This window comes from Camelina sativa, chromosome 19 (genome assembly GCF_030686135.1).
Source record: "Camelina sativa cultivar CO46 ecotype springtype chromosome 19, ASM3068613v1".
Lineage (NCBI taxonomy): Eukaryota > Viridiplantae > Streptophyta > Magnoliopsida > Brassicales > Brassicaceae > Camelina > Camelina sativa.
In genome coordinates this window covers 4201007-4214328 of record NC_141898.1, presented here as the reverse complement: position 1 = coordinate 4214328, position 13322 = coordinate 4201007, and the positions used below count along the sequence as shown (strand labels likewise).

The 13322-nt window shown below is 36.6% G+C and overlaps 3 protein-coding genes across 3 annotated transcripts; 1 reads left to right on the top strand and 2 right to left on the bottom strand.

The window, feature by feature from the left end:
- Nucleotides 1-660: 660 nt before the first annotated feature.
- On the bottom strand, nt 661-2871 carry LOC104764740 (transcription initiation factor IIB-2). The gene is made up of 7 exons (XM_010488333.2): nt 2308-2871; nt 1995-2019; nt 1702-1831; nt 1494-1624; nt 1331-1419; nt 1157-1233; nt 661-1074 (listed from the first exon to the last, which is right to left on the bottom strand). The coding sequence occupies exons 1-7, from the start codon at nt 2658-2660 to the stop codon at nt 941-943; spliced, it is 939 nt and encodes a 312-aa protein (XP_010486635.1). The 5' UTR covers nt 2661-2871; the 3' UTR covers nt 661-940.
- A 2121-nt stretch (nt 2872-4992) lies between these two features.
- Nucleotides 4993-7235, top strand: LOC104764739 (xylan glycosyltransferase MUCI21-like). Its single transcript, XM_010488331.3, has 3 exons — nt 4993-5656; nt 5763-5819; nt 5905-7235. The coding sequence occupies exons 1-3, from the start codon at nt 5437-5439 to the stop codon at nt 7092-7094; spliced, it is 1467 nt and encodes a 488-aa protein (XP_010486633.2). The 5' UTR covers nt 4993-5436; the 3' UTR covers nt 7095-7235.
- On the bottom strand, nt 7167-12581 carry LOC104764738 (kinesin-like protein KIN-14L). Its single transcript, XM_010488330.3, has 20 exons — nt 12346-12581; nt 12187-12245; nt 11938-12095; nt 11709-11846; nt 11359-11596; nt 11158-11243; nt 11020-11064; nt 10813-10914; nt 10430-10504; nt 10223-10304; nt 10049-10144; nt 9807-9980; nt 9619-9725; nt 9357-9535; nt 9091-9258; nt 8763-9013; nt 8509-8672; nt 7886-8406; nt 7617-7798; nt 7167-7529 (listed from the first exon to the last, which is right to left on the bottom strand). Exons 2-20 carry the CDS (start codon nt 12239-12241, stop codon nt 7435-7437), a joined length of 2916 nt encoding a protein of 971 aa, XP_010486632.1. The 5' UTR covers nt 12242-12245; nt 12346-12581; the 3' UTR covers nt 7167-7434.
- Nucleotides 12582-13322: the final 741 nt, after the last annotated feature.

Genomic DNA, 13322 nt, shown 5'->3' with positions numbered 1-13322 from the left:
AATGTAAGAGTTCCTATAGCAGCATTTTGGCCCAACCTAAAGATATTTATGCAGCTTATAAAATATCCGTGTACCCCAACAGAACATGTAACTTTTGTTTTCTTCTTCTATATACTCTATTGGAAATAATTGAACTAAGAATATATGAACTTTTTTAGTTTTTTATCTAGCTAGAGTGGTTGATTTTCACTTGGTTACATTATAATTACTTTGGTTATGTGTTAAATCCAAATTTTTGATACTGCACGTTTGTTAATAAATAACTTACGCTTTATAGTCTTATTTAAAAGACAATGACTACTTCTAAATCTGAAACTCTATAAAGGGGAAACTTCAACTCTCAGAGGAAGTTCAATGTTTCCAATCATAAGGTTTAAGTTCCAAATATTTGATGCTGCTTGGATATTTTATTAATTATAATCCGAATATTATATACTTTTGAAAATATTATCTTATCAATATTTAGATACTGATGATGTTGTCCACGGATAACATGAATTTAAAAGTAGTCATTGTAAGAGAAACATAATATGAACATTTCTTTTAAACTTACTTCATAAAACTGTAAATAACAAAGTAAAAAACGTATTATCTCCAGTTCTCCTAATTAATTGTAATCACTTTTGACTTCAGAACCGATGAGTTCTTCTGTGTCATGTGTTGAGAAGTAAAAACCAATCCTTAAACCGGTGGCTTGATTAGCAGAGTTACAAAGGTCGGTGGCATGATGTTCGAAATGGTGAGATCAACATGAAATACAGTCTCGTTAAGTCAACAATTTATGGTATCTTATGGAGAGATTTTGATACAAATCTACTGTAAAAATCTTGCTAAGTGTGGCCCGAGTCGCACTTCTCGGCCAAATTACTTTATAGCCCTTCAATCCCAACCGAAACAGGAAGGCATGGCAGCAGAGTAAGAGCGAAGAAGAAGAAGACACTCAAGGGCTTTGTAGGTTCTTGAGATCTTCTTCTTTAGCATACCAAGCTGGTATGATCTTGGAAAGGTGGGGGTAAAGATCTTTATAAGAGTTTCTTATAGTTCCTTCCGCGACTCCAGTTGCCACCGATATATCTGCAGGTTTTAAATGTCAGATAGTTTGTGACTTTGTGTGATGTTAACTTGTTTACATTCACAAAGTGCGAATGGAACAGACCTCGGAGAGGCTTCTTCTCATCAGAGAGCTGTGTTATGATGTATATTACCGCGGCTGCAATCGATATGGGACTCCTCCTGCAACAGGTTAAAAGCTCCTGTGTGAATGAATGGGTTGTAAACCGATACATCCAGAAAACATAAACGATAAGACAACAATGCCTAATGGTGTAACCTTATATCAAATTCCTCCGACTTCTGCACAGATTCTTGAGCCGCTTTCACAGTTTGGTTGGTCATACCAAGATTGGAGCAAAAACGTCTCTGGAAAATATACCAAACAGAGTTGATGAACATCGTGGATACGTGAACCAAGAAGCACAAATTTAAAAACTCACCATAAAATCTCCGGCATGTATAGTACCCATTTCCACTGACTGTCCAGTTTCCAACCCCAACTGTTTGACTATGTATTCTTTTGCACGACCAATCTCCTTCTTAGTAGCTCCATTGGCAACAGAGCATATTTCTACATAATATCAGCAAGGGTTAAAAAAAAAAGGCAAATGGTGAGATATAAAGACTCTAAAAAAACTGCTTTCGTACCCTTGACAGTTCGTGGCTTATCTTCTTGCCGGCAAGCAATGTATAAACAGGCAGCCAAAAGAGCATCCTGATTTCTTCCTCTGCTTGACTTTTGATCCTCTACCCTTTTATAAATCTCATTGGCTCGATCCTTCAATAGAAGAGCAAAAACCACCAAAAAAAAACACAATGGAATAAGGATAGAAAGTCTATAAACATTCGCAAGCTACATTCCAAGACACATCAGCAACTTTCAAAACAGAATGCATTTCAAGCAGAAGCCTTTAGATTAGTATAAGAGACAAAAAGAGTACCTTGATGGTTGCAACAAGGCCCAACCTGGAGAAAACACAAGGTTTATAAGATTAGTAATTGTCCATCAACCTAATTAACAATGAAAGCACCTAAAAATATTTTTTTCCATTCCCCCAATTGCTAAAAGAAGAAAGTTTCTAATTTCAGCTTATACCCATTATAAGATGTCATCTAGATGGAGCTTCTAGATACTAAAATTCTCAAAATTTCTGACCTGTCTGACATTCAACTGATGAAACTGAGCTTCAATAAAATTCCGAGCTTCCCAGAAACTAAAACCCTAAAAATTTCGAGAAAAAAAAAACCCTATACCTATCAGCCATAGTGGCGATCGTCTTAAACGCAACAATAAGGCCACGATCAGGATTAGATCCACGATTCTGCCATCGACCGAGAGAAGAAGAGAGGAAATCGCCGGAGGAACCATTAGGTTTTGAAATGACAGTAGTGAGACCACCATCAGCTAAAAGAGGATTCGTCGGACCACCGACACGAACAGGATCATTATCACCTGACTCATTAGCGAAGGTACGCCACTCCGAAGTTTCATCGATTGAGTGAGATTCGAGCACGAGACCACACTCGGAACAAACTGTATCTCCGGCGGAATGGTCAAACACAACCTCCGTGTGCCTCTTACAGTCCGAACAAAACGCGTCACTCATCGATTCTCTTCACTCAGAACTAAAAAACCCTAAAACCCCTTTTTAGTAATTGGACTGTAATTACGAAAGATTGCCACTTTCGTCTTCTTCTTCTTCTTCGTCGCGCCCTTGAGCTTTTTCTTTACTTTACTTCTTCAACCATTTGTTTTGTTCTCTTTCTCTCCCGATAAATATTTTAGAAAATGCGATGTTACCGAACTCAACCGTCCACGTGTCTAAATAACGATCCAACGGTAGATATGACAACACAGACCAGCTATAAGAAGATAACAGGCTTTAGAACAAATCCGGCCCAACATTTGGAAGCCCTAAATTGTTTTTTGGTCTGCCACCACTCCCTTTTTCGCATTATGTCCATGCGCACACACATAATACACATGGCACATGACACACCAAACACAACAGTACAACAACATACAACTTTATAATATATCCCCGATATCGAAAACATACATATGAACATAACACATAACCAGGCAAATACCAATTAATACACGCATATGTAAAACTTCTACTTAGGATCGGATCATCAGAATTGAAATGCATTGAATAACAATCTCTATGCTTTCACAATCGCAAGGTTATTATTATATACTAATACTATGATTTGACTTTTTATAAACTTTTTTTAAACTAACCCTAAGAATTCAAGTTTTGTTTTCTTGCGAACTCTACAATATAAAAGTAATACTTATTATGTGCTATTTAATTAATCGAATTTATATATACAGCAAACTCAAAATTGACGTATGAACTAACCACATGTAAGCAAATGATTATGACAAGTGTGTAATATGTATTAAACTTATGCACTATTTTGATTTTGGTCGACATACCCCATGCCCATGAGAGGATCTCTATAAAGTTGTTTTGTTTCGTAGACTATAAATAAAATTCAACAAAGAAAACACATAGTTAAAGAAAATTTCCGATCATCTGAATGCATTAGGACGTACTCATGAATCATGATCGTCTTAAAGTGAATATGGATAAATTCACAATTCCCGATAAAGCTAAGTCGCGGTCTCCAATGATCATCATCTTTGCGTACTTCTATTGCAGTTCTCATCGAATCACCAATTATTAAAACATTTCGTAATTTTTTGCTTCAATATAATCTAAAACTTACACAGTTACACGAGGCGATGATTTAATTAGGGGCAAAAACTTTGGTAAGATATTGGCATCACCATGCATATTCTATACACATACGTATTGTATTTGACAGAATATATATTTATACCTTTTTTAATCAAAGCCTCTTGCTATTTTTCTTCGTATCACTGGATTTTAGATCTTAATTATATATGATGACCTATACATCTTTTCGAACTTGGTCGTCTCTAAAGTGGGTCGTAATACTTTATATCGACGTTTAGAAATTTCTACATAACTTAAACTATACATGAATTTATATTATACGATAGTAGATAATATCTTTCTACTATGTTGAAAAGATTATTTGAGTATCATGTTCTCATTTGTTTTCTTTCATTCTCATATAATCTAGAATTTTGCCACCAAAAAAAAAAACCTATAATTTTCGTCCACCAACTTTTTCTTCATGAAACTTTTATTTCATTATTTTTTCGCCCACCAGCTGTTGTTTTTTTTCCCGTTTGAATAAAAATCCTTGGATATTTGTAAGTTTTAATTCTTATAGAAAACTCCTTGGAATATGACATGTTGTATGTATTTGACCGTTAAGAACGCCTCCATTGGGCTATTTGATCGTTTCTTCCTTTGTCCAATAATTTGGAATTCTTTATTCTTAATTAGTCATCCCTATGAGTAGATTGGTCTCATACCTTATAATAATCCATATAAACAAATCTATAATTTATAATAATCCATATAAACAAATTTTATGTTTCGATGGCCTTGTGCTATGACAACTTATATTTTTTTTGGAAATTATTGAGTTTGAACCATAAACTAGTCTTGGGTCATGCAGTCTTTATTTTATTCCCGGTTCAACCTAAAAAAAAAAAATTGTTAAGTCTAAATTAAAAGATCACAATTAGCTGGACCTCAGATAATAAGACTCCAGCACGCCAGAAAGAAAACATTGAATTATGAATCATATGTGTCCAAATTACTACTTGATTTAACTTCAAAAAAAAACTGTTTCACTTTTCATGCTGATTTAGACATAAATTCCATTTAAGGAAGTTGAATATGTCACTGATAGGATGATTTCCAACTAAGACGAGTATATATTTATATCGTATTAATAATAAGTATTTATTAGTATTACCAAACATGATTTAAGGAAAAGGAATCTTGTGATGCAAGCGACATATATAAGCCTAAAGATGAATGATATGGGTTTGGCCAAAGTCCCTTTCTCGTTCTCCCACACGTCTCCTCATTCCATTCTCAAAGACATCGCAAAGAATTAGTAGTATGTTCCTCTCCTCTGCTCCTATACAATACCAAGAAACGAGTCTCTCTCTCTCTCCTCTACTTTTCTCTCTCTCTCTTCCAAAGAATAGAATAGTATGCTAACGTCTCCCTCTCTCTCTCTCTCTCTCTCTAAATATATACTCTGATCAAACCTTACAACAGTAACCAGAAAACATCTCTCTCTCTCTCTCTCTCTCTCTCTCTCTCTCTCTCTCTCTCTCTCTCTCTCTTTCTCTGGTCTACTCGATCTCTCTTTCTCTCCTCTTACGTATTCAAGGAGATAGATAGACAAGTTCTGTTTACAAAGACTTCACTATATCCCTTGCATACGTCTCTCTTTCTCTGTGTTCTTCACTTAAATAACAAGTGAATGATGAGGCAGGATATGAAAAAAGTAGCACATATCAAAGTAGACGAATCTAGAAAGCTGTTTCCTTATGTCTTCGGGTTGAAAAGTTCTTGTGGGAATTGCTCAAAGAGATCGAAGCCTAAGCTTATCTATCTTCTTCTCTTCTCTCTTATCTCAAGTTGCTTCGTCTTTGCTCCTCAGCTCCTCTATTTCCCTTACCCCTCTTCTCTGTTTCTCATCGGTACGGTTCTTTTATCTTATACTACAAGTAAATCAATTCTATCTTTTTTTTATTATTGTCCTAAACTTTCTTCACTTCGTATGTTTTTGCCGATAATCAATCATAGAGATTGAAAATCGTGTTTCCGAAACCGATATAGAGTCGCCTAAGACGTCACAAAACGGTCAGTACTTAATCCTCTGTTTCTTACTGTTCTTGAAACATCGAGCAAGAGATTCTCAGTATTTCTTCTGTGGTAATTAATGCAGACGTGAGCATATCTTGTGACAGAAACGGGTATCGTTCAGACATCTGTTTCATGAAAGGCGATATCAGAACACACGCTCCTTCCTGCATCTTTCTCTACACTTCGAATGATCTCACCGACCACGTCTTGCAAGAAACAATCAAACCATACACCAGAAAGTGGGAAACTAGTATAATGGACACCATTGGTGAGCTGAAACTTATGTCAAAAGATGTGAACGTTTCTGGCGACAAGCATAAATGCGATGTAAACCATGACGTACCCGCCGTGCTATTCTCTACCGGAGGGTATACCGGAAACCTCTATCATGAGTTCAACGACGGGCTTATTCCTTTGTTTATAACATCTAAACGTTTCAACAAAAAGGTTGTCTTTGTGATTGCTGACTATCACAGGTGGTGGGAGATGAAGTATGGAGATGTTCTCTCTCAGCTCTCTGATTATCCTCTTATTGATTTCAACAAAGACAAGAGAACTCACTGCTTCAAGGAAGCTATTGTTGGTCTTAGAATCCATGGTGAGTTAACCGTCGATCCTTCTCAGATGCAAGATGCTACAACAACCATCAATGAGTTCAGAAATGTACTTGATCGAGCCTATAGGCCTCGAATCAATAGATTGGACAGGCAAGAGGAGCAACGGTTCCACCCGAGAGTAGCAAAGAGAAGAAAGGCTCATAGGCCAAAACTTGCATTGTTTTCAAGAACCGGGTCTCGAGGGATAACAAACGAGGCTCTGATGGTGAAAATGGCTCAGAGGATCGGGTTTGAAGTCGAGGTTTTGAGACCTGACAGAACAACGGAACTGGCAAAGATTTACAGAGCGGTTAACTCAAGCAATGTCATGGTTGGGGTACATGGAGCAGCCATGACTCATTTTCTGTTCATGAAACCTGGAGGTGTCTTCATTCAAATCATTCCATTGGGAACAGATTGGGCAGCAGAGACATATTATGGAGAACCGGCAAAGAAGCTCGGTCTAGATTACATTGGTTATAAGATTCTTGCAAGAGAGAGCTCATTGTATGAAAAATATGATAAAAATGATCCAATTCTAAGAGACCCAAACAGCATTACTCGGAAAGGGTGGCAATTCACAAAGGGGATATACCTGAACGACCAGAAAGTGATGTTAGATCTCCATAGATTCAAGAAGGTTTTGGTTGATGTGTATGCAAAATTGATTAGCTGACCTGAAATGGATTTCGATTTTTTTGTTGTTGTTGTTGCTGTATAGTCTGCACAAACTACAGAAAGTACAGAGTTCTTGTAAAGATTTTAATGAAACCGTGACATAAATGAATTCAATGTTTCTGAGACACTAACAAAGAAACTATTAAGAAATGGCTTAAACAAGAGCCATCTATGTTACAGTCAGAGCCCTCTAGAGTTGAGTTCTTATTTACTCAGGAAGAAGAAATAAATTTTTCATCCTATTGAATGGAAACTGAAGTGTAGATGCTGAAAAGACTTTCAACGAGATACTATGCTTCGAGCCAAAGCAAGAGAACGTGTTATTCTTCAGTAGCTTCTTACGCCCACTTCTTCCCTATCTTTGATGCTGAACGCATAGGTGGAGGTGTCTTGGCATTTCTTGTACCAGTTACACCTTTTGTACTAGTTACACCTACAAAAGCAAATTATTAGTTATTGATTTTGTTCAGATGAAAAGGAGGTAAAGAGACACATGAACTTATGTTAAGATCTTTCTTACCAATCTCAATTGGGTTTCCTCCTATTGAAGACCTACGCGATCTTTCTTGTCCTGGTGGCATTACACCTGTGAGTGATTGCCGTCGCATAGTCTTAGCATTGCTTGTGTCCGGGGACTTTATATGGCTAAAATGATTTGCAACTCCAAGTGGTGACCGTGGATCCAAAGGTATGTTCTCTTTTCTGTGGTAACATAAAGGCTTTTCAGTAAACAGGTAAAAAAATGACAAGTATTATCAAGCATATTGGAATAACCGGTCTTATTCATACCTCTTCTCTGAACCATTGATCAGCTTTCCGATTGTCCTCAGGGACTTCCGTATATGTGAACCTTTTCCATTTGTCCTAGAATCCACAGAAATCATCTGTATGTCGTTTCTGGAAGCTCCTTTAACAGGTGTCTGCAATAGCTGGAGTTGAGGAATGCTTGTTCTGCCATCTAATTTCACTGCTCGGTTTTGATAAGCGCTTACAGGACTCCGTGGATTCTTGAGCTGTTGTACTTCCGTGGTGGGATATACTTTACTGCTTTCTTCGTCTTTAGAGGAATTTGGACCCTCAAAACTCAATATTTGTGCACGACGGGAAGCTAATGGTGACTTAATAGCTTTCCTGTCTTCAAGGTTTGCCTTTGTGTTGCTACAGTTTTCGATGCTTAATCTTCTGAGACGTGGAGGAGTTCTCTCTGTTGTTGCAATCGGCCTACTGAAAGGAGATTTTATCTCCTTTGCTCCACTGTTGGAAACATTATTCCATTGTTCGGTACCCAAAGCCTTCTTCAGGTTTTCAATCTGAAAGAAGAACAAAGCGTTTGTGGCTCACTAGATGTAAAATAAACAAGAAACGAATTTTGTTACTGTTTAGCTTCCAAACAGGACTTAGTCTCTACAAACCTGCTCCTTGAGATGCATAACCTCTCTAGTCTCTTTGTGTGCACGAGCAGCTCCAAGTTCGACTGTTGAAACTCTTTGTGCGAATTTCAAAGTACTGATAGTTTCCCCAAAAGAGTCTTCCTCAGGACTCAAGTGAGCAAACATTAATGTTTTGGCTTGTCCTCCTGAAATGAAGACATGACAGACAGAAATTCAGTGAATATTTTCCGTTCACTAACCAGCGAAGGAAAGATTCTTGGCTAAGATATTAGTACCTAATGAGTCTTGAAGTAAAAGAGTCAGCTTGCTGTTTCGGTATGGTATGTGAGAATTCTTCTGAGCTAAGGCAGAAATTACATCTCCGAGACAAGAAAGAGATTTGTTGATATACTGTGCTTCCTTGAGTCTGTCTCCAGTCACCTCTGATTTATCTACTCTCTCGCTCCCTGCAAGATCCACAAGATGCAAGCAACTTCGGAGGGTTCCCCCAGATGTGTCTTTCCCACGTACGTGCACCATAAAAATACTACAAGAACGAAATTAATTTTAGATCACAAAGCAGTAATTCCATAATTCTGGAAGTGTATGTTTTGAGTTTGGTACCTGTGAGACCGACTACTTCGATTGTTCATGGACGTGGAACTAACTGCACGATTCACTTCACCAGCCTCCATCAGCTGAAGGACATCCTTGGTAGATTTTACAGAATGCATTGTAGCATCTGGAAGACTCAAGCCATCATCCTCACTGGAACAAGTTCGAATATCTAATGTGCACATATAGTCAAGAAGAACACTAGGCCGATTCATGTGAAATAGATAAAGCAGGAAATTGAAAATATTGAAATTTCAGCAGCCATGAAAGGATATCTGGTACATGAGGAATTTTCCGCTAGAAGGTCTCGGACTTGCTCATTGTAAATTTCGACCATTTGGACGTATATCTCATATGTCATCATATCCTTTCTTTTATCACATATCAGAAAGAGATCACTGAGAGCCAGATAGTTTATTCCCATTTCAGTAGCTGATCTGCCTGGAGGACCACTCTGGATAAGAAAAAAACAAAATGATAAGTAACTAAATATGTAGAAAGGCAAGAAGATGCTCTAGTCTGTAGAACTATTCTCACCATTGTGTATGTCTTCCCTGATCCCGTTTGGCCATAAGCGAAAATACAGACATTGTAACCATCCATCACTGATCTGATTAATGGTTGTGTTTCTCTGAATACATCATCTGTCCACATGAATTTAAAAGTTTCAAAGATATCTTACTAATACACAAGCTTATAAGCCTCTTGAGACATTGCAAAATTACCTTGAGTTGCTGTTGGACCAAATACTTGATTAAACTGAAACGTCTTTCTTGCATCTTTATAAGGCTTCGATGGATCCAAAACAAATAAAGAGCCATCTTTTCCTATATAGTCTATTACTCCGTTCATTTCACTATTGAAGATTGGTCTAACTCTGCAGTACACCCTTATATTTCCTGCAGATTCAAGACATGGCATTACGACTTCCATTATAAGAGGAAAACTTGTGTAAATTACTTTCTACCTTTAAGATCTTGCACCATGTTATATAGTTTTCGGTTCTCTTCCACCACTTTGTAATATCCTTGAGCTGCTGATGACATCTCTTGCATCTGATTCCCTGTGCAGCACAGTAAATTGAATTTGAAATTAGAAAATGAGATTGTAATTAAAATGAAATCTCAGAAAACAAGCTAACCTAGTTCCATCAAATCTCTTTGAAAATGAACTTGAAATTCCTTAAAATCCTGCTTAGTTTTAATGAACAAGGTCTTGAGAACCTAAACAGAGAAATATGCCTTGATTAGGACACAAAGTAGTGCATAGAATTCTGATCATTTTGTAAAATATAAGTCAAGATAACGAGTAGTAGAACTTCATTGAGACAGATTAAATGCAAACATACCGCAAGCTCCTTTTCTTGTGTTTTCAGTAAACGCTTATGGTTGCAATTTGTCTTTTGCAGGAGACTGCTTCTGGACTGAACAAAATATAACCAACAATCTGTTAGTGTAAACTAAGACATGAAACTCTTTAAAACAGTTGTGGAGTAAAGAGAGGTGTCTATGAAAGAGCAGCGCAAACTAGAAAGGTAAAAATTGAGAAAAAGATAATACTAATCACTATGCATAACCAGAACATTAGTCAAATTTGGAAGTAAACAATACATGGAAAGGCCTGATCAACATAAGATATACAAAGTTCCTGTTCAGGTGCCAACATCAAAATGCAGTTCTAAGGTAAGATTTGCGTGTCACATGTAAAGAGAAAAAGCAAAAAATAGCATACTTGGTCTTCTTCATGGACAGGTAACTCCTCCAGAGGCATGGATTTTGAGTCTGATGGTTTCAGGGTACCTTCGCTAAGTAAATTCTTGAATACTGACTGAAGCTGTACATAAAAACATCATTACTGTCAGACAAATCTATCAAAACAGTATTGAAGTATAAGAACAGCGCATCACTAGGCAAATCGATTTTGTATGTTGTAATATACCTCTGGGAATCTTGAGATGATTTTCTCGAAGTTTGCTCTAGAATTCTGCAATTCAAAGAATGAAAGCAATTTTACCAAATTGATCTGACTGTTACAGTAGAGATACTTGAGCAAACGGTGCAGAACATTTCAACTTACCCCAGTGCCATTCTCTAGTGAAATAAGATTCTCATCAATGTTTTCCTTGGAATTGAAAATGTGATCTGCAAACAACTTGGCTATCTCTACATATATCCAATCCAAATGCAGTAAGATTGATGTTAAAAACAAATCACAATTAACACAAGTCAACTAAAGGATATAGAGTATCCTTAACATAAGAAGAAGCATGGATCAAACCTTTGATTTGATCAGATTCACCATCCGTGCAACCGTTTCTCTCACGGACCGAGGACATGTCCAAATGCCGAGAAGCACTAGGAGGCTGCTGAATCTTAGTCGCAGAGAGCTGAAACGTGGGCGTTTTGACGTGCCTGTATGACCCATTACCATTGCTGGTCACCTTGCACTCATGGAATGCCTTAAGTCCTAAAACGCAATCCACAACCTTGGTCACTGATCCAGACTCTAGATTATCCTGTGATAAACATTACACCCCTTTATATATTCAGTTCTTCTTCATAAAGCTTATAAACAGAATCAAAACCATTTATAATAATAATAAGAACTATGATCTCAAAATGTGTTACCTTTTCAAGATCAGAAGCTTCAAATCCAGGAAGCCTCAACTGTTGTAAAGCCACAAGAAAATTCCGAACATTCTCGAAATATTGATAAGCCGGTGGAAGTTGATACTCTCCGTTCAAGTACGAGTAGCTCTCCACAACCTTAATTCAATAAAAAAAAAGTTAAAAACTTAAAATTGGAATCTGACGAACTCGAGACAAACCAAACCAAACAAATTGAACTCAACCAAACCTTAGAAACGGCTCCTGGGTGAATCTTGTTGATAGCATTGCAAAGAACCATACCATTTCTCAAGCAAGAAATGAACTCTTTCTCCGATGGCTGATTCGTGATACCGAGTTGACCCACTACAGATTGAAGCCATTGCACGGCTTGAAATCTCCTCGCCGCTGCAAACATATAAAAACACAAATCAGGAAAAGGTTCCGATCTTGTTTATCGAATTCAAAAACAGAGAAATTGTGTTATACAAAAACAAACCAGCTTCTTCGGCTCTTCTTGAAGCCAGATGAAATTCGTGCAACCCACTTGTCATTAGACTGAAGAAAATAAAAAACGAAAAAGAAACTTGATTAAAAATGGATCGTGTCAAAATCAATGCACATCAGAATCAGCCTAAGGAAACAAAATCGAAGTTACCAATTTTAGACTCTGTTGCTTTCCTTCTGGGCAGACAGATCAATCAAACCCTAGAAATAAGAGGAAAATTTGAAGAGAGTAGTCTCGTCGTCTTCTCTCTTTGAATCGCTCTGCTTAAGAATGTTTTTCTTTATAATGCTCCAAACCTTTGTTGTCATTCGTTTTCTTTGTTTGTTTTCTGGTTCGGGGTATTTAGGCTCGGATCCAAACCTGAGCGGAAAAAAAAAACTAAAATTGTAACGTTAACTCTTTTACTGTGTTTGAATTCAAATATCTAGTGGACTAATCTCATCCGTCCGATTCGCATGTGTGTGTCAACGGCTTCTGATTTCTCGAAGATGGTAAAGCAAACCCAGTTTTTAATTATTATTTTGTTTAATTTCAATTGGATTCGAATAATTTGTTTAGTTATGCTTATTTTGGGAAATAAAATATCGTCTTTACCTAATATCATCACGATTCACATCTAGTGTTTTTTTTTCTTTTTTTTAACGCTTTGATAGTTCATACCACTTTCTAAAAAAATCTGCATTTGTTCAGAAGAGTGACAAAAAATTATTAAATGTTCTTTTCTTTTAGTGGTTCACCAATCTTTTTGTACAGATGTAGGGATTCATTTCTTATTAAACGTCATTAAATATAATTTTTCCATAATATGTAACGTTTTTTTTTTTTGCTTTTCTATATGGTTTTGCCTTCGTTTTTTTCTACTGAAAATACTTGAAACAAGATAAAGTAAGACATTTTTTTTTTTTGGGTAGGAAACTATAAGACATCTTTTTGTAAAAAGTAAAAACAGATAAAATTAATTGTGCCATATATAAGAAGAGTAAGAACTGATTAATGATACTAACAGTGTGTTACTACTTCTCATATGTTCTTCAAAGATAATGTTGTCATGCCACCTCAAAAATCACCAAGCTTAATTTTACCAGATATTATAATTATTATTATGATTTAAATTGCTATCTAAAAGA

What these genes read in the sequence shown, in the direction of transcription:
- LOC104764740 (XM_010488333.2), bottom strand. Translation starts at nt 2,660, where the DNA reads ATGAGTGACGCGTTTTGTTCGGACTGTAAGAGGCACACGGAGGTTGTG. An exon ending in TACATGCCGGAGATTTTATG is followed by an intron (nt 1,420 to 1,493) that starts GTGAGTTTTTAA and finishes TATATTTTCCAG; the next exon opens with AGACGTTTTTGCTCCAATCT. An exon ending in TGAGAAGAAGCCTCTCCGAG is followed by an intron (nt 1,075 to 1,156) that starts GTCTGTTCCATT and finishes TAAAACCTGCAG; the next exon opens with ATATATCGGTGGCAACTGGA.
- LOC104764739 (XM_010488331.3), top strand. Translation starts at nt 5,437, where the DNA reads ATGATGAGGCAGGATATGAAAAAAGTAGCACATATCAAAGTAGACGAA. An exon ending in CTCTTCTCTGTTTCTCATCG is followed by an intron (nt 5,657 to 5,762) that starts GTACGGTTCTTT and finishes AATCAATCATAG; the next exon opens with AGATTGAAAATCGTGTTTCC. An exon ending in GCCTAAGACGTCACAAAACG is followed by an intron (nt 5,820 to 5,904) that starts GTCAGTACTTAA and finishes TAATTAATGCAG; the next exon opens with ACGTGAGCATATCTTGTGAC.
- LOC104764738 (XM_010488330.3), bottom strand. Translation starts at nt 12,241, where the DNA reads ATGACAAGTGGGTTGCACGAATTTCATCTGGCTTCAAGAAGAGCCGAA. An exon ending in AAGAGATTTGATGGAACTAG is followed by an intron (nt 10,145 to 10,222) that starts GTTAGCTTGTTT and finishes TGTGCTGCACAG; the next exon opens with GGAATCAGATGCAAGAGATG. An exon ending in TTATGCATCTCAAGGAGCAG is followed by an intron (nt 8,407 to 8,508) that starts GTTTGTAGAGAC and finishes TTCTTCTTTCAG; the next exon opens with ATTGAAAACCTGAAGAAGGC.